This window comes from Gordionus sp. m RMFG-2023, chromosome 3 (genome assembly GCF_954871325.1).
Source record: "Gordionus sp. m RMFG-2023 chromosome 3, tfGorSpeb1-WG-v2, whole genome shotgun sequence".
NCBI lineage: Eukaryota > Metazoa > Nematomorpha > Gordioida > Chordodea > Parachordodidae > Gordionus > Gordionus sp. m RMFG-2023.
In genome coordinates, this window is record NC_088777.1 from 44491157 (window position 1) to 44513086 (window position 21930).

The 21930-nt window shown below is 30.3% G+C and overlaps 1 protein-coding gene across 1 annotated transcript; it reads left to right on the forward strand.

The window, feature by feature from the left end:
* The first annotated feature begins 3048 nt into the window (after positions 1-3048).
* On the forward strand, positions 3049-21838 carry LOC135925892 (bifunctional coenzyme A synthase-like). Its single transcript, XM_065461451.1, has 8 exons — positions 3049-3189; positions 3351-3438; positions 3599-3725; positions 4148-4342; positions 6111-6479; positions 18116-18298; positions 20453-20599; positions 21716-21838. Exons 1-8 carry the CDS (start codon positions 3180-3182, stop codon positions 21767-21769), a joined length of 1173 nt encoding a protein of 390 aa, XP_065317523.1. The 5' UTR covers positions 3049-3179; the 3' UTR covers positions 21770-21838.
* Positions 21839-21930: the final 92 nt, after the last annotated feature.

Below are 21930 nucleotides of genomic sequence, written 5' to 3' on the forward strand. Positions count from 1 at the left end.
ATATTATTTTTGACAAATTTAAGAATATGGTAAATAATCTTATATTAATTTAAGGCGCATATTTAAATAAATCTAAAATTAATGGTTACCGGAGTTGCTAAAATAAGTCTTATATTATTTTGATACAAATTAGACTTTCACCGCTATTAGAATCAGACCACACTTCTAGTAAAATAATTTATATTTTCTATTAAATGATCTTAAAATACAATTATCAATAGGTTATTTATAATAAAACTGTTTTAAATAAATTCAAGGAAATTATGACTCTCGGTACTTAACTAAAATTTTAAATATTTAATTTAGATGAAATATTTTTAATTCGTGAAAAAAATTATATATTTAAAAAAAATCAATAAAATTATAATAAATATAAAAAAATACAAATAACAATTTACAAGCTATATTCTTTTTTTACAATCTTATTTCTTATATTTGCTAAATTAACGGTTATATCTAGGGTTAGAATAGTCTATTGATCAAGACTATTTGACGAATCAAATATATAAAAAATTATATTTACCAAAACACTTAAAATTTAGTATTCAAAAAAATTACTTAAAATAAGTGATTACTTTTTTTGAAAAGCAACATTAAGGATGTAAAAGAGCCCTTAGACTAAAAACAGACACTAATTTAATTTGAAAAAATTGAGGCTGTTATACCCAAATCGGGCGGTTAAACTACACTTATCCAAGCAGTATAAAATAGGAATATATATTGACAATTCTAAAATTTGATACTTTTATATCCAAAAGTTTTATACAAATTTTTTATTACAAAAATAACCTTGTGTTTAATATTTTTATATTTATTTATATAAAATTACCTAGATATTATTTCCAATAAACCTATATTAAATTATTACAATATAAATTTACATATTAAAATTGAGAATCATCATATTTTGAAAACTTTATTATTCGTTTATATTTATACGGCCTTGAACAAGATATAATTATTTTGGGTTTTTGTTGGTCACTAATAGAGGCAGTCATAGGCGTAGCCAGGATGGGGGGCAATGGGAAATCCCCCCTTCAGAAATTTATCACTTTTTGTGAATATCATTTTAAGCTAATAAAAAATATCCTCCTTAGTTCTCCCCCCACTTCCTGACCCACAAAAATATATGCATATATTTTAAACAATTTGAAAGAAAGAATGTAAAAGATATTTTTTTTTATAAAACTGTTCATCATATATATATATAAAGTGAACCAAAAATGCTTTTTAATACAAGCTAAAGATAAGTCTTAAGACAAAAGTGAAATGTATTATAATTATTAATAATAGATCCATAAAATTACTAAATAATATAATATATCAAATATAATTTTTAATAAAGTTAGTAATTTTAATTTATTTATCTTAATAAAAGTAAAATATAATAATTAAACTATTGATAAAATTAAATCATAAAAATAAAAAAATTAAAGCACAATACAAACAGTGGAATATTATATGTCGAAGATTTACAGTATATCTAATTTTATCAATTATCATATGACAATCAAGTAATTTTTACCAATATAGCGAATTATATATTTTATAGAAAACTAAACAATAATGATAAGGACATTAGAAAATATCTTTTACAAACATTGTGGGATAAATAATATGAAGAATAATTTTTAATTTTTTATATAAAATAAATAGATGACATTAAATAATTGAATGCAAATTGTTGCTCTATTTATTACCAAGAGCATTGATTAGTAAAATTTGTTAAAATAACTCAAATATATTCTCTAACTATCAAATATGTCTGTGAAAGTGGAATTTTACCTAGTATTTCGAAACTAAATCTGTATAATAAAGGAATATCAACTATATGTCTACTTACTTTTTATAAATAAATTTCTTATACTCGTTTGGAATAAATTATTACCATGCTTTATATTAATGTTATATTTTTTATAAACTAATAAATATATATTTCATATTTGTTCTAGGCCTTTTTTTTTTATTAAAATTAACCTCCTACCTTGTAAAAATATTTTGAGTATATATAGACTAAGGTAACCCGGCCAAAGCCCGAGCAAAATAGGGCCGAAGGCCCATCCCCCCAAATGGGGTCTGGGGGCGAAGCCCCCAGTATTTTTTTACCCCCCCCCCCTTAGGAAAATTCTAGCTACGCCTACCCATAGGAAAATTCTAGCTACGCCTACCCTTAGGAAAATTCTGGCTACGCCTATGAAGGCAGTTGTTGTTTTGTACATATTAGTAATAGTAATTGATTATTATATATTAACTAATTTAACTTATTTTATTGGTGGCCAACACTCAAAAAAACTTTATAAAAAAAATAAGAGACACTATTATTAATTTGATTTAGAAAAAAATAAATGTATATTTAAATATGTTAAGTAATAACCAATGAAGAGGTCAAAAATTACACAATAGAATACGATTCTATTATGATTAAATTATCATTGATTAGCAATCCTTTGACTGTTTGTTGCAATTTAAACTATGCACTATGATTTCAAATTTATTATATATCAACATTTTTGTCATGTTGAATTATTTAAGTGTTCATTCATTTTTGAACATATGATTTTTTAAAATGTTTAAAAAACTTTTGCTAATTATTAATGAAAATTATATTAACCAAATAGCACTTCTGAATGATAAGCTTGAAGCCAATGATATATTGTTTATATATTATAAATCTGATTCTTTATTAAATTTGAATGGCGGAAATAAAAATAATTTAAATAAATTACTCAAAAATATATTTCAAATCTACACATATTTTACTCAAAAATTATTTTTATTAAAGTATTATAGAATATTATTAAGAATGATGTTTTGAATTATATTTATAAAGAATAGATGTCCGAATATTATTATCGCATTTGAAAGATACCAAACATATTTATGAAAACTTTGCATTTGAAAATATATATGTCTTAACTAATATTGAGGTTGATGGAATTTTAGCAACATTCTCTCCAAAATTACGAAATATTAAATATATTTTAGAAGAAAATTTGTCAATAATTAATGAGAAAATAAATATAGTTATTTTAAACAATTGTATAACAATAAAACCACTTTTTGATGTTGTTGCCTTTGGAGGGACATTTGATAGACTCCACAATGGCCATAGATATTTATTGACACATGCTTGCCTAATTTCTAAGACAAAATTAATATGTGGCATTACAGATAACTCAATGCTAAATAGTATATTGATTATATTTTATATTTTTTATATATATATCCTATTTGTTACATTATTAAATTTTAAAATTCTTTTCTAAAAATAATATTTTTAAATGAGTTTTATTTAAAAAATAATTTTAACTTGTCTTTCATATCAGTATTTTTACAAAATGATTTTATAGATAAGGAATTAGGTGATTTGATATGTCCCATTGACCAAAGGAAACATGATGTACAAGATTTTTTGACTAGTGTTGATTCAACCCTCCAGTAAGCAAAAACTATAAACAAAATTATAAAAAAAATGGACTGCTTATTTTTATTTTCCAATGCTGAATTGGTTTTTTCAATACTTTGATTTTTATCTATATTTATACCTATTTATTCAGCTTGGATGTTACAATAAGTTACAATTTTTAAATATTTCTAGATTTTCCACACCAACATTGTATGACATCTATGGACCTACAATTTTTGAACCAAATATCTCTTGTTGTGTTGTGACAAAAGAAACTACCAAAGGTGGGGAAAAAATCAACGAAGAAAGGATTAAAAGAGTTTAATAAATAATCACCCCAATAAACAATTATTATATTATGATTTTATTTCTATAAATCTAATATGTCAATCAGAAGTGGCATATTCCTTGTAACCAATCAATCATTGCTTCAGTGTTGGTAAATCCTCTATCTTTTAGCCGAGTTTGATCTGGATCTAAAAACGATGAAACGAAGTTGATTGACAAAAACTTTCACCTTAATTTCAAGGTATTCACCAAAAAGATAGTTCAACCTTCAAGGATGTTGAGTCAGATTAGCCAATGGCGCAATACTAATTTGACCATTATTGTATTTATTTTTGAATCCACATATAACTGCTGCTTTCCTAACTATTACATTTATTTTTGAATCCAAATATAACTGCTGCTTTCCTCTATAATACCATTTTATTTGTTTTTAACTTTTATATTACTTTTTAGGGTTTACAACCTCTCCAACTTTACATCGTGGATTACGTAAGTGATTTAGAAGAAACCGACAACCCAGGTATCGAAAAAGTTAACAATTCCTCACCGGCACTCAATCATAATCACAATGGCAATAATGAGACCCTTCAAGTAAAACTTAGTTCAACCCATCTTAGAAAGTTATCGTTGGGAACCTACGTAGAAAAAGTATTTTAAATATCAATGAAGTGCAATTTTAAAAGGGGCTTTGTATTTAAATTAGTTATGTTTTTGCTAGTTTTTTTTAAAAAATAAATACTGGAAAATTCTTTTGAAAAGGAAAATAATTATGAGGCAACTATCTCAGTCCTCGGATCTCAATGAGTGCCACTTTTTTGCTCCCCCCCACCCTTTTATATGTTTTTTTTTAATATAGTTTATATTTCTTTTAAAATTGTTTACATGATTTTTAAATATTGATTTACATTTTTTTTTGAGTGAAATATCGAAACCTTATGTACAATTCGCAACTCTATCACCACTCGCGACTATGATAAGAAATCATATAATTTTATGGTTCTTTTTTTTAAGATGCTTTTATTTGAGTTTGACATATTTGATTTAAACGTTAGTTTGAAATATACATATAAATTTGTAAAAATAAAGTAAAATATAAAATTTAAATATTATTTTGTATTAAATTTAATCTATCAAAAAAAAAACCATAAAAGGAGCAATTAATCTAAATTTTTTAATATGCAAGTATTAAATTTTATTTTAGAGAAAACATTAATATCATTAACCCTTTATAGAGAGGTCATAGGCAAGTAAATATTTTTTTAGACGTAAATATAAATGGAAATAATACAGGAATGTGAAAATAACGAAATCATATAAATAACAAATCATCGGTTTAGTATTATAGTGTTCTATATTTAACATTTTTGCAAAGAGCCTTTTTTTTTTATAGATAAATCAATTCTTTTCAGTACCTTATTCTTCCCATATCAGCAAACATAATTCCCGATTTGGATCGATTTTTAACAATGGCTCGATTAAGATTTTAAGCCAAAATAATATAATGCAATCTTCGAGATTTGGCAAATAGAGATCCAAACGCCATATAAGTGCAAAATCTAAAATCTTACTTATTATTACTTTGGCTAAAATCTATTTTCAAAAATCGAACAAAATTGGGAACATTGTTATTGTTAATATGGAAGAAATAACAAATGCTAAAATATAATTTAAAATAATTCTTCGTTAGCATTATTATAATGTGATCTCTTATTTCAGTTTTCAATTAATACTTAAATGCTCTCTTGAAATTTTTTTAAAAATGGATTTAGTTAGAACATTATAATTCTAATACTCAGACAACGAAAATGTAATTTTGAGTGAAATTAGTATACTGTAAAATTTTAAATGATTTCATTTATAACGGTAGTACAGGAAATGCGATCCTTTTAAAGTAACGTTTTGCAATATTTCTTGTAACATTCTGCGTTTTCCTTTTATTTTTGTTTTGAGTAACATTTGGTGTTACGCATTAGCGTTACTTTTTAAATTAAATAAAATCACTTTTAAAATAAACTCCATTTATAAAATAATCTCTGCTTAGGGTTGTATATATATAAAATTAACATTCTGTCCACTTTAAGAAATAAAATTAATGCTCTATTTAAATAATGGTTTTTATTATATTTATGGAAAATGGGAAAGGGTGGGGGGGGGGGGTAGATAAAAGTAACTACGCATACTCGCAAAAAACGTTTCGCTCTTATATAGAAATTTTTTGAGAGTGTGCTCTAATTAAATTTAGACGGAATATAAGAGTAACTCAACACGCATGCTCGGAAAAAAATTTTCTCTCGTATATAGAAATTTTTTAGGTGTGGGCTCCAATTAAATCTAGACGTTCTCGGCCCCCTTTTGTCCACTAATGAAATATTTTTTAATTATTACAAAAAAGATATGTTCTTCTATTTTAAAAAAGCATCCTAATTGTTTCTCGAAAGGCCGCGCTATTCGTTTACCTTTTTCGATTTCCTCATCGCTATACATAATAGGCTTGACTGGTGGAATATGCTCGGGAAAATCTCGCTTCGCCCATTTATTCGCCTCCTCATTCTTTTCTACTTCCGCAACCGATACACCTAAAAAGTTAGGCGAACTCAAATTTAATCACCCTCCGCGAATAATCGACTGTGATGCACTGTGCCACGCCATATACGAGGAGGGGAGTGTTTACGATTCTCATATCGTGGCGGAGCTGACTAGAAAGTTTGGCATTGGGATTTTATCCGAACTTGGCCATGGTAAGATAGACAGGAAGAAGTTGGCTGGTCTCGTCTTTGGAAACGAGGTATTTTTTTAAAAAAGTATGGCAGTATCCTGGTTTGTCTTATATCTAAACAACGGTCTGTCCCGTCTATATAGCTTCCTCTAAACCAGTGTTGTTAAAGTCAATTCATATTCTAATATTATAGAAAATTTATTGACCGTCATTGAACAGCTATGTCCATTAAATTGTTTTTACTCCTAATGAAATTTAAGATACAACCCATTACTTTTATTGTTTTTCATATTCTTTATCATTAAGTTTTTTTTAGATGTAAAAACTAATTAGTTAATTAAGGGTTTTTTTTCTTAATTTTTTTTAACATAAACTTAAACATCATCCTATTCGATCGATAATTTGAGCAATTTACTAATAATTTTTTTTTTTAAATTAAAAAAATATATATAAGTATGTAAGTGTTTTTAAACGACTGGATTTAAGCCGATTTTTGAAAACGGCTAACTAAATATTTTAACCAGAAAAATATTGCTTAGGTCTTGAGATATTTTTAATAGATGTCTAAACTTTTGTCCTATCTATGAGCAAAATTGTTAGGCTTGATAATATTTTTCTATATAAATTATTGAGTTAGCAATGTTTAAAAATCGGCCCAAATTGAGCCCTTTAACAACATTACAAATGTGAACGTATCTATGTTATAATTTTTTTCGATTTTTTTAAAGATAAAACTAAATTAAAGCATTTTTAAACTAATATAATAATTAAGAGATAGGCCGAGTGTTTAACTGATAATTAATATTACAATAACCATTATTGTATTGTAATTTTTTTCCTCTTCATATTTTATTGAATTATTTTTTTTTGTCACCCTTTATTATAGTTGGGAATGTAATAAGCCTTTCTATATGTAAAATTGAAAACTTTATCACATATATTCTCTATATGAAATTTTATGTTGAAATTTAATAGTCACGAAAATAAAATTTATGGCAATGTTAGGGTTTAATTAATGATAATTTTCAAAATTTCACCGTACAGAAATGTTTAACTTAACAGTATATTTATTTTTTTTTTACCCTTTTTTTTTTGAATAAATTGGTTTTATTTTTCTTTAAAACAATAAATATAAAAAAAAATATAATTGATAATAATAATGAATTTCCACTTTTTTTTTTTAGTTTATATAAGATTATTATTTTTTTTATAAATATTAAATTATTATTTATTTTTTTTTACATAATAAATATTAAAAATATTTATATAATGACGTTCAAGATGACTGCGCGAAACAAAAAAAAAATATTAAAAATAAAATTTCAAACAAAAAAATATTTATATAATGACGTTCAAGATGACTGCGCGAAACTAAAAAAAAATATTAAAAATAAAATTTCAAGCAAAAAAAAAATATTTCATGACTCATACAAAAAAAATAATAAAACTATTTATAACACGCCCCCATTAAATGAAAACCCTTGAACATACAAAAAAAATTAAAATTGTTGTTTAATTTAATCTCGGAACTGCGGAGGTATTATCATCTTGGGTTAATTATCATTATTAGTATTATTACTTTCTATGTGCTTTAACTCGAGAATTGCTAAGATATTTATCCCTCTCTCCTCGCCGCATCATGGCTAGATCTCAATCTTTCAGACTCTACTCTCTTCCGTATCTGTTCTACGTGTCTAACTCCTTCCTTTCCGTCCACGAATTTTACTCTCACCATTTTATGCCCCATGTTCTGTATAATTATTCCTGACTCCCATTTTCTGGTACCTCCAAAAATTCTCGCCCATACGGTCTGACCATTCACAAATTCACACTGATTATCCATTGAATTTTCCTCCTGCGCCGGTTTGGGTCTTTAGAAATCCAACTGAATACGAGTTCTACGGCCCAAAAACTTTTCTGCTGGGGACAATTCCTCTCCCTTTCGACTATTGTTATAATACGCAATCGCTATCCAAATCTCTCCACCCCCATATTTCGACTTCCTCAACCAACTCTTTACCACCGCCACCATCCTTTCCGCCTGCCCATTCGAGCTTGGGTGGTAAGGAGGTGCCAAAATGTGTCTCGCCCCAGTTTCAGTACAAAAAACTTTAAATTGTTTACTTATAAAAGCGGGTCCTCCATCCGACACGACTATTTCCGCTACCCCAAACTTTGCCCAAAGATCTTTTAACGTCTTAATTACTACTTGCGTTGTTAACCCCTTTACTTCTTGATACTCTACCCATTTTGAGTAAGCGTCCACTACGAGGAGATATATTTTATTTTCGAAGTCGAAAAAGTCTAAGTGTACTCTTTCCCATGGTTGAGTAGCCCTAGGCCAAATACTTTTCTTGTCCTTTCGAGGCATACTTGCCCATGAATTACACATTTCACAACTTCTCACCATATTCTCGATTTCTTTATTCATGCCAGGCCACCATACGTATTCCCGCCCCCATTGTTTCATTCGTTCCATACCCTGATGTCCAGCATGGATCATTGCCTTTACTGCCTCCCGCAATCTGGACGGCACCACTCCCCGACTTCCTCGTACCACACACTCGTCCACTATCGTTAGCTCTTTCTCCACTTGCTTGAACTTCTTGTCCCCATCTCGCCATTGCTTCCGACCCAATATGCACGCTTTGATTCTCGTCAACTCGCGATCTTTTAAAGTAGCATTTTTGAGTTGTTCCCATGCAACTGGTCCTCCTTTAGATATTCCGACTATCGCTCTAATCAACCCGTGCTCATCCTCTTCATCCATATCTTTCGACCTACTCGTTTCGCAATCCTCTCCCGCTCCACATCTAGAAAGAATATCCGGTAAGTAATTTTCTCTTCCTCGTCGGTATTTCACTTGCACGTCGAAACTGCCTACCAGCAATAGCCATCGCTGCAACCTAGGCGACAACATGAGCTCCTTGTTGTCCTTTCTGAAAAGATGAACCAAGGGCTTGTGATCCGTATATATGACAAATCGACGTCCGATCAAGTATTCCCGACATTTAGTCAATCCAAATATAACCGCTAGCGCTTCTTGCTCGATCACTGAATATCTTGTCTCGGCCTCTCTAAAGATTCTTGAGAAAAATAAAATAGGTCTCTCCAATTCGTCTATACAATGTAATAGCGCTCCACCCACACCCCTATTCGAAGCATCAACGGCCAATATCACTGGCACATCGTTATCAAAACACACTAGTACTGGTTCCCTTCCAATCCTCAATTTCAACTCCTCAAAAGCCTCCTCCTGTTCAATCTTCCATTCAAATCTTTCTCCTTTCTTTAACAATTTATACAACGGCGCCGCTATCTGCGCGAAGCCTTCCACAAAACGGTGATAATAATTCACCATTCCCAAGAAAGCTTGTACTTCCACTTTATTATTAGGCTTCAACATGCTTGTTATATTTGCCATATTTTTGTCTAAAGGTCTGACCTCTTTCCCATTGATTTTATGCCCCAAATATACGATTTCTGATACTCCCAACACACTTTTTTCAACGCTTGCCCGCAATCCTTTATCCTGGATCCTTTTGAACACCTCCTCCAATCTTCGTTCGTGTTGCTCGGGAGTCTTTCCCATCACTAATACGTCATCCATGTAGTAAAATACTCCCTCTAGTCCTTGAAAAACTGCCGCCATCGTTCGTTGAAAAATTGGAGCCGACACGCTAAGTCCAAACGGCAATCTACAGAAGGCATACAATCCCTTCGGAGTCGTGATCGTTAATAGCTTTTGTACCTCGGGTTTCACCTTCAATTGTAAGTAAGCGTTCGAAAAGTCCACCTTTGAAAAATATATGCTACCCTTTAAATTAGCTAATATTTCTTCAATCCTAGGTAACGGATATTTTATCTCCACAACCCACGGGTTTAGCGTGACCCGAAAATCAGCGCATAAACGAAGCTTTCCATTGGCCTTCTTCACGGGTACTAACGGTGTTGCCCATTCGCTATATTCCACTGGACAAACAATGCCCTTCTGCACCCACTGCTCCAATTCCTTGTCTACTTCATTTCGCCATTCGAACGGTATCCGACGTAATGCACAAAACTTGGGCACATATCCCTCCTTTAATTTGATATCCACTTCATAATCTCGGAGACAACCCAACTTCTCATCAAAAATCTCCTTGTAATTTTTCATCAAGTTTCTCACTCCCTCTTGTACTTTGATCATACCAAATATCTCTCTATCCCGCAATTCCCTCTCTTCCCGTCGTCTCGTTTCCTTTCCATCCATTTCCATTTGTTGGCTATGTGTTCCCTTAGTATTTCCTTGTTCCAAATCATCATCTTCTCTAGTCTCTTCTTCTGGCAACATTATTTTCCCATCTGCCAATCTCTCCAGCTCCGCTTCAAACTTTCCTTGATCATGAATTTCTTTCTGTTCTTCAGTATCATTTCTTTCTTCCATTCTCCCAAAGTCGCGACAACTCCTAAAATTCTCTCCAATACCTCCCCTAAAATTCTCCCCAATACCTCCCCTATAGTTCCCCCCAAAACCTCCCTTATAATTTCCCCCGATACCTCCCCTATAGTCCCCCCCGAAACCTCCCTTATAATTTCCCCCGATACCTCCCCTATAGTTCCCCCCGATACCTCCCCTATAATTCTCCCCAATACCTCCCCTATAATTCCCCCCAATATCTCCCCTATAATTCCCCCCGATACCTCCCCTATAATTCTCCCCAATACCTCCCCTAAAATTCCCCCCAATATCTCCCCTATAGTTCCCCCCGATACCTCCCCTATAATTCTCCCCAATACCTCCCCTAATTCCCCCTAATACTCCCCCCAATATCTCCCCTATAATTCCCCCCGATACCTCCCCTATAATTCTCCCCAATACCTCCCCTAAAATTCCCCCCAATATCTCCCCTATAATTCCCCCCGATACCTCCCCTATAGTTCTCCCCAATACCTCCCCTAAAATTCCCCCCAATATCTCCCCTATAATTTTCCCCCGATACCTCCCCTATAATTCTCCCCAATACCTCCCCTAAAATTCCCCCCAATATCTCCCCTATAGTTCCCCCCAAAACCTCCCCTATAGTTCCCCCCGATACCTCCCCTATAATTCTCCCCAATACCTCCCCTAAAATTCCCCCCAATATCTCCCCTATAGTTCCCCCAAAACCTCCCCTATAGTTCCCCCCGATACCTCCCCTATAATTCTCCCCAATACCTCCCCTAAAATTCCCCCCAATATCTCCCCTATAGTTCCCCCCGATACCTCCCCTATAATTCTCCCCAATACCTCCCCTAAAATTCCCCCCAATATCTCCCCTATAGTTCCCCCCAAAACCTCCCCTACAGTCTCTAACAACCCTATTATCCTCTCTTCTCCTTTCCCCTTCCAAAAAGGTTTCAATTCCTGGCAATCTCTCTCCATACCACAAATTCATATCTCTATTTTCTTCATATCTTGCAACAGGTAAAAATACACCACACCATGCGAATACCCCCCAAAAACCACAATCTGGACCAATTCGGGTGATCCAATCCCATCCCACTACTGACTCTACTTTTCGATCTACTAACCATAAGTCCAAAATCTCCACTCTATTCTCTAATACCACCTTTAACTCCACCCTTCCCATCACTGCGACTTCTGATCCATCCAACTGACGGATCTTGATGTCCTCCCGTTTAATTATCCCTTCCGACCAAATACTCTGATATTTCTCATATCCCATCACGGATATGGCTGCCCCGGTATCAAATAACATGGATACCATATTTCCATTCAAATTTATCCAAACTCTAGGGCAAGGATCATGTATCCTTTCCTCTTGTATCATATATATGCCCTTTGATACCCAATCTTTCTCACTATAATCTAATCTTTCCATCTCTTTCGCCCAAAGCCCCCCGACCTTTGCGGCATGCTCTTTGCCATCATATAGTCACAAATACTCGCAATCTCTCGCCCCATGTCCTTCCTCCCGGCAACGGAAACAGATTCTATTCTGCTCTTTATTCACAGCCAAAAATGGTATTCCTACCTCTTTATTTTTTTCACTTTCTATAATTCTAACATTTGGAGCACTTTGCCCCATGTCCCTCTGCGGAAAACCGCCTCTAGTTTTGAAATTACCCACATTGCATTCCTCCCTATTATGACCAAATCGACCACAACCTGCACATCGTAGCTTATCACGTCTTCCTGAACAAAACGTGGCTATATGTCCATATTTTCCACATTCAAAACATTTCGTTTCTTGGCAATCTCTGACCATATGTCCCTGTCTTCCGCAATTATAACAATTCATTCTCCCCCTTACTCTTGAATCAAAGTTGGGTCTCATTTCTCCTCTCCTTCCCTGTGAACTTTCTCTAGGTCCCCTATATGTCCCCAATCTCTGATTAGTATATGAATCTCTCCTTTCAGGCCTATAGGTTAATTTATCTAATTCGCTATCCGTCCACCCATTAATTAACTCCTGCACTGGGAACCATGTTACCTTTCCCATAACATCCTCTTCCCCATTATGTCCTTCTATAGTCAATGTCTGCCCCTTTATTTTCACACTTCGACTTCTTCTCAACTTTCTTCCCCATATTAAGCTACACATCCATATTACTAATATAACCAATGCCCCAAAAATATTATACTGTATTTCCCAGTATTTTACAAATTTTAAACTTTTCATTTCGACCTTATAAAAAATTTATAATTAATTTCAAAATAAAAATTTTTGTTATTTGTAATGTTAATAGATATGATATTATTAATAGTGTAAACAACCCAATAATACACATGTACATCTACAGTTAATAAGTCTAAAGATACGACAAAAATTTGGGCAAGTGTAACAGATTTACAACTCGTAAAATTCGGACAGCACTTCCGTACGATAAGACTTTTTTTTTTATTTTGAGAGAGAAGAGAAAAGAAAAAAAAATAAATGGACAGCTGATGTCGATGATGAAGACGATGTACAATTCACTTCAAGACTCAAATACCACTATATGATATTTTTCACTCGAAGACTCAAATACCACTATATGATATTTTACCGTAGATGTAGATGAAGACGATGTCACTTCAAGACTCAAATACCACTATATGATATTTTCCACTCGAAGACTCAAATACCACTATATGATATTACGACAACCGCACTAACCAGGTTGCTTTGTATAAACACGGCACCAATTTCAAAATTTCACCGTACAGAAATGTTTAACTTAACAGTATATTTATTTTTTTTTTACCCCTTTTTTTTTTTGAATAAATTGGTTTTATTTTTCTTTAAAACAATAAATATAAAAAAAAATATAATTGATAATAATAATGAATTTCCACTTTTTTTTTTAGTTTATATAAGATTATTATTTTTTTTATAAATATTAAATTATTATTTATTTTTTTTTTACATAATAAATATTAAAAATATTTATATAATGACGTTCAAGATGACTGCGCGAAACAAAAAAAAATATTAAAAAATAAAATTTCAAACAAAAAAATATTTATATAATGACGTTCAAGATGACTGCGCGAAACTAAAAAAAAAATATTAAAAATAAAATTTCAAACAAAAAAAAAATATTTCATGACTCATACAAAAAAAATAATAAAACTATTTATAACAATAATGTTTATGAATATTGAAAGTAAAGTATAAATTACGAGTCTACATTTAAAAATATTTTTCTATTATTTAAAAATTAAAGAGGGGGATTGGATATACTTCTGACTTTCACTAGTAATGTGATGATGGTATAAAATTTGGATCTAATATGTGAACCGACTTTTATCTTAATATTTTCTTCCATAAGAGACACTACCTTCCTTATTTTGATCATTTTTTTTTGAGTTCTTATTTGTTTTCGTTGCATAGGAATTTGCCCTCAGTTTATTCGAGTAATGTCCGAATAGCGATAAGAAATTTTCTCAATTCCGCATGGAAATTTATTCCTATCATGTCCAATTTCTTGCTTGCTTAAAGGGTACATTTTGCTTTTGCAAATAAAAAAAAATTCCTTGAGAAAGTTCTATCATCCTGGTCAGATCGGCTTTCATTTAACAATTCTCATCTCTAGCTAATAAGTTGAACGACGAACATAATATAAATAACATATTATCGTCAGCTAAATATTATAGTGTTCTATGCCACTTTTTTCCCTCAATAAATCAATTCTTCATTACTGTATTATAATACTTCTATTCTTCCATATCGCGAAAATGTTTAAAATATATAATTTAGAATAAATTCTTATTTTCTTTATTATGATGTGATGATCTCCTATTCAAAATACAAGAGAAAAATATGGGCATTCTTTTTTCTTTTTTTTTCCTTTTAAAAAATTAAATAAAAATTAGAGTATAAAAATATATCCAAACGATTTTATAATTGTTTTGTTTATTTTATTTGTATGGAGGATTTATGGATGAATTTTAATAAATAAGGGTATTAAATTGAAAGGTAAAGGAGGATAGATTAGAATAAAATTAATAGTTCTATTTTTAAATAAGTCAAATGAGTCCCTGAATGCTTCTGGCGTGACAGGTTTATTTTCGTGAGAGCGGGCCCCCGCAAGAAAAATTGGTCAGGATCCACTTCTGATCAGGATTGCATCATTGATCGGATATGATGCTAGTTAGACCTTCTAGACGACTCTTTGTTATTATAAAAAAAAATGTTTCTTCAAATTAGTTGGTTTAACAAAAATAAAATCTTTATTTTTAAGCATTTGAAATTGAAAAAAATGGAAAATTTTTTGTGCACAAAAGATTGGGGAAGCATCATATTTTTTGATCCTTCGAGATTAAAAATCTTTGAAGATTTTTTGACTTTGAGGCGTTTATAAAACCCTGCTTTTTAACTAATGCGATACCGCAAACATAAGCTTGTGTTCATATTATTTTTTTTGGAAGATTTCATAAGAAAAAGTAAAATTACGTCTTTTTTTATATAAATATCAAAAAAATACAAATCTCGTAAAACTGCGAAATTTGATGAATATAATTAAATAAACCTATAGGCTAAGCAAATAAGTTATAAACGTTACATAGATATATCCAATTTTGCAAAGAGGGGAGCGGGGGGTGAAACGCTAATTAGGTGGGAGTTTCCCCCATAAATTTTACTGGAAATCAATTCCACTTATTTTGTCCTTTAGATCTATTAGGATTTTTTGTAAAAATAATTTTTTGGGTTTTCACATTTTTTTAAATATTTGAATTAATCGTCATTTATAAAAATTATCAACTTTTACTAATTTTTCTTTCAAATTCTTCCTTGATTACATACATTTTTTAGAAAAAAAAGTGGGGTGCTATTTATGTGGGTGGGGGGGGGGATTTTTTACTAGATTAGAATGATATTTACGATAACAGGCAAATTTGTGATGTGGGGAAGGATCCCCCCTTGATTACGAGCCTGAAACGATATTAATTTCTTTAAAAACTTGACTTTATTTAATTATATATATCTATAGAATTTAAAAAAGAAGAAATAAAAAAACGATTTATAAATATATTATAAAAAATGTTAATTAAATAAGAAAGAAAATAATTTATAATTTAAAAATTAAATATATTATTTTTTTTCAAAAATATTTAACTCCCCCTTGCGTATCGATATTTGTTAAATGTTAATATTTTATTATGAAATTGAGTATTTTAATTTAGTTTATATTTGAAATATTAAATTATGATATTTTATAAAAAAAAATATTTAATTTTAAATATTGATTTTAATTTATGATTTGATTCTTAAAAATCGAAATTATGACTAATTTCATTATCTAAAACTGAACGCGTGTAATAATTTATGTTTTATATATTTATTTCTTCTACGATTAAATTTAACGGAACTCGGAACATTACGGAACGGGAACGAAACAGAACTACATTCTTAAAATGTAAAAATTTTTGAAAATTTTGATTTAATTCAAAAATAAAATTATTTGTAAAATAAAATTTAGTATTGTTTAGTCGACTTAGCCGAAAACTAACTCGAAGATGTGAACATCAACTTGAGTCGACTAGAGGAAGAATAGTTCCATGAACTTGAGTCGTCGAGAATAGTTCCATGAACTTGAGTCGTCGACTAGAGGACGAATAGTTCCATGAACTTGAGTCGTCGACTAGAGGACGAATAGTTCCATGAACTTGAGTCGTCGACTAGAGGACGAATAGTTCCATGAACTTGAGTACTAAAGGACGAAGATTTTAAATTAGTTATTATTGATAAAACATTTGTTTTTTATTTTTAACTTTAGATTTCTAACTTGAGTCGTTATTTATACGAAATATAATATACTTGAGTTGATTAGAGGACGAATAGTTCTATGAACTTGAGTCGTCGACCAGAGGACGAAGATTTGAAATTAGTTATTATTAATTAATAAAACATTTTTTTTTTTTACTTTAGTTTAGACTTCCAACTTGAGTCGTGAACAAGAGTTATATACTTATGTCGACTAGAGAACGAATAAATTATTGGGAATGGGGAAGATCGTGATTTAAAACAATTTAATATAATATAGCGATACACTTTATACCAACAAGATGTTTATTATAAAAATCGCGAAGGGGGTGGGGGGGGGGGTGTGTTACTGCTTAAAACCTGTAAAGGTTATTAATTTTTATTCATTACAGTAAAACCTCTCTAATTTGAGCAACTTTCGTAATTTGATTGAGAGTCCCAATTTTAAAACGGCTAACTCAATATTTTATTCAGAAATATATTACGCAAGGCTGAATATTTTGGCCACAAACGACCTAAAGGTTTGGACATTTATTAGCGAAATCTCATGGGTTAGGCAATATTTTCTGGCTAAAATATTGAGTTAGCCGTTTTTAAAAATCTGCTCAAATCGACCCGGAAATTAAATTTTCTATTAACTTTTAACTTGAAAAATCGGGCTGTTGAAAATTTACAATGGCATCCAAAAAGGAAATTTTTATCTAAAATTAGCAAAAATCAGTTGGGATTCTAAATAATTTTTTTATTTATTATAAATTGATTTAAGAAATAAAAAAAACTAATCACGATTATAGATATTCATTATTAGAGACCTGCAGAGGTGCCAGACTCGGATTATATTTTCAGGCTCGGCTTGGCCCGGATTTTTAAAAAAAATAATTTTCAGGTCCCGTCCGGATTTTTTATAACTAATAATGGCGATTTAAAGTAAACTCCCTGGTCCGGATATTTGCTAAAAAAAATTGGCCCGGTCCTCATATATTTGAAAAAGCGAAATATCGCCCAGCCCATGTATCTGGGCCAAGCTGAGTTCTCTTATGTACTATATAAAACAATTAAATTATAACAAGGTAAGGTAAGACCGGCTTATTTGCATTGCTATATGGAACCATGAATTGAATAGCTATGCAATTACTTCGATAAATAGCCATAGTAATAGCTTGCAAGGCCAAAAAAGCAAATTTTTTAAAAATAAAAAAATTCTTTTAGGATATAAATTTATTGGAAGGGCAAAGGTACATATTTTTTTTTCTTTAAAATGACATTTATCCCACATGAAATAATAATATTTCTAATTGGCCAACTTGAACCAATGGAAATGCTTCATTTAATCCCAATCTGAATTTATTTTGGATCACTTGCAATTTATCATCGTCAAACAATTACCTATTTTAATCATGAATGAATTAATCGTATTTTATAAAAAATATTAGCAACAATCTATTATTTTTTTATTTTCTTAAAAAATACAAGAAAAATATGAAGGAATTGAACGAAATTTTGTGGCCCGAAATCGCTAAAATGGTTCAAGCTGAAATTCAGGAGGCTAGAACTCAAGGAATCGAAATAATTTTCATAGAAGCCGCTTTATTAATTCAAGCTGGTTGGCTCCAACATGTCCACGAGTTGTGGGTCACGTTTGTTCCCAAAAAATTAGTTAATAATTTATTTATTAGAAGGGAATCAATTTTTTTTAAAAAAATAACCGTTCACAATCGGTATTTATTTCTCAATATTTTACTATATATTGTAAAAAATTTGGCCCTTTAGAGGCTTGCCAATAATTCTCCAAGAACGTTATGGCTTAATTTATTTCCCTGTTAACGTAACATGGGCGGAGTCGAGTTATTGAAGGGGGTTTGTTCTGTCTCTCTCTTCAAATTTATACATTTTTGTGATATAATAAATCAATTACATTATTTTTATTTGTGAAAGAAATTTAAAATCGCTTCTTGTTGTTAAAAGTATAAACTGGATATCGAAATAATTTATGGCGGTTTTGGTTCTGAATTTTTTATTAAAATCGTTTATTTTTTCAGATATTAAACGGTTATAGTATAATCAGAGACCTGCAGGCCCTCTTATTTTAATTTTTTTTAGATATACCCGGGCTGAGCCTGAAAATATAAAACCCAGGCCGGGTCGAAAAAATCTTTTTTTTAAAAAAAAATCAGGCCGGGCCTTTCAAATGATACCTCTCTGTAGGTCTCTGATTATAATGTAATTATATGCTAGTATAATGATCAAAGGTCTGCAATACCCTTACCCTACCAGAAAATCTTACTCCCCGTACCCGTGGGTGGGGTCATATTTTTATTTTTATCCCTAGAGTTGAGCGGAAACTTTTTTCCCAGATGGGCTAGGGTTTGGAGACGTTTTTTTTACAATTTATTTATCCAGTGATATGATTGTACACTATTTTACAATTTCTTTCATTTTTAGAATATTTCTTACAAACATAACGAAAAATAAATAAATTTTAGGGAGATTATTATATATTCTTGGATCAGGTAGGAAATAAGGAATTAACATTATGTTCTGGGTTGAGTCGAGTTGGGTCAAAAAAATGCTTTTCTCCCTAATGGGGATTGGGTCAAGAAAATATCTCAAATTTATATAAAAAATAATAAAATATTTTCCTAATGAATTTTGTTAAGGAGGGGATCATATTTATATGGTAATTTTTGCCCTTAATTTTTTTAAAATTTTAAATTATTATTAAAAAGAATTTATTTTATTAACTGTGGGGGAATGTAGGGAACCTAATTTTTAAAAAAAATTAACTTTAAAATGATATTTACGATATCTCACAAATTTCCTAAAGGGGGGAGTGGGTGAGGTTCATACCTTCAATTGGCTATGCCTATGATTTACCTTAGTACCTTGTATATATAATATATTTGAACAAAAAAGAAAGAATGTAAAGTAGAAAATACTCTTTAAAATAATAATAAAAATCTTCAAAGATTTTGATAACCGAAGATTTTTTTAAATGAACCATTTTTTTAGAAACGGAGATTTTTGTTTTTAAAAGTAGATTTATTTTTTCGACGCTCAAACATTTTTTTGATCAAATTTTACCTAAAATTCTAAATTCTTTTTTTTCTTGAATATAAAAATAATCTTTCATGATAAAATCATAAATTTTTTTAAAAAAATAATTTTAGTCCTTCTAAAAAAATATTCAACTGTTATCTTTAAAGATTTTTTGATCAAAAACTTGAAAACTCTGTTGCAAATTAAACGATGGTGGATAATAATTAAGGAAGGAATCAAATTAGATATTTCATTATTTCGATTTTGTCTTGATCGTAATCAGCATTAACACCGCCATTACTTGAATCGAAAGAATGTATTATTATGTTTTCGCAATATTTACCAACTAGAACCCCTTTGAATAATAGTTGAATAATGACTTTAGATTGGCTAATCCCGCTCAATCTAAAGACACCCGAAGGAAATTCGTTAAACATACTATAAATTTTCAACAACAAAAAAAACCCCGAAACAGAGACCATATTTATTATTATTTGGCTAAAAACTATATTTCGCCATTTTTTTTTAGCAGAATGAAAAAAATGGCAATTATTCAACCAATTATAAATGAATACCATTACATGTTTATTTTATATTACAATTATTGAAATTATCAAAAATTCAATATTATAAAGGCGAATCAAAAATATTAAAGGCAATATAAATTTAATTTTGCAAATCTCGTTGCTAGGGGATGGCCTTAGGGAGATAGAATTAGCAAAACTGAGCAATATGATGATCATATATTATACGTGTATAAAATATAAAAAAAAGGCCATCGAACGGCTGATCGAAAGAAACAAAATGAGCTACGATCAAGCGCTAGAAAGGATCAATGCTCAGCCCGATAACAAGTATTTTATCGATTTCGGCGATGTTTTATTGACGTCGCAATACGATGACGCGTTTACGGAAAAATTGGTTAGTTTTTTTTCCTTTTCACTTTGTGTGTTTAATTAACTCAATTTTTTGAGAGATAGAGGATAGCGGAAATATTCAAAGATCGAAATTTTTTTGATAGACATTAAAAATATTTATATGATTGACTGAATGAATAGTGATTACCATAAAATAAAAAAATTCAACAATACTTTTTTTTAAAAAAAGGCACCTAATTAACCCCTTGAATTTTTTAAACAATTTATTTTTTTGAATATAAATTTAATAATACAAAAGTTCGCCGCAAAAATTGAATATTCGCGGGGTAGGGTATGTATTCTAGATATAGTTAGAATACTATTCCGACACAATCAGGTATGTTTAAGGTTTAAAAAAAATGCGAGTTTAAATTATATAAGTTTCAATTGCCTACGGTATATGATATAGAGAAGATGTGTTTTTTTTAGATTGCTGAAAATGAGGGAGGGAGGGGGGGGGGTCAATCTATTATTAGTTTTAGTTGGATATCAAGCAAAGTGCCTTTACAACAGCTCGAAATTAACTTAAATTTTGGGTTTTTATAAAAAAAAGACCCTATTAGCGTTTCTACAAGTTTTTCCTCTCGAGGATCTGAAATTCGAAACTGTTTAAAATTGGGAAACTTTTTAAATTATATATATATCATTATCTTGTAAAGAGTAATATGCCATTTTTTGGCCAAGTATCGAGGCTTTGGTGATATTTTTTGATAAAATTTTGATTTAAAAAAAATCGGTGATATATAAGTTTTAAACGCTAGTAACCCCTCATTCATAGTTAGCGCGAATTCGTAGCGAATTATACAGAATATGCTGTATTTTTGAGTTCTCCGACGCGAATTCATTCTAACTTGAATTAAAACTTATTTCAAAGTTGCGAAAATATAATTTTCAAACTTATTTAGCATAAGTAGCTTTGAAATGAAAGGATACTTTACAAATTATGCTATTTAATTCTAAACCAGAATCAAAATGTTATAAGTATTATATAGGTCTCCTGGGATCCCCGAAATTCAAAACGCATCAAAAGTGATATAAATTGCCTATCACACATTTGTGTAAGTGTATGTATACTAAATATATTTCTTTATCTTTTTTTAAAAAAAAATTATTATAAAAGGCCTGCAAAGCTTGGAAATTACTCGTTGAGAGAATACGTAAATTACGCGACTAATTCCTGTTGGAATAATTTTGGATCACAATAATATTTTATAACACTTTGTAAAAATTTGTCTTTATTGTTTTGTATGAATTAAATAAAATACACTTTAAAAAAAAAGGATTATATTTTTCAAATACTCGTAAAAGGATATAATTTATTAAAAACATTTTTTA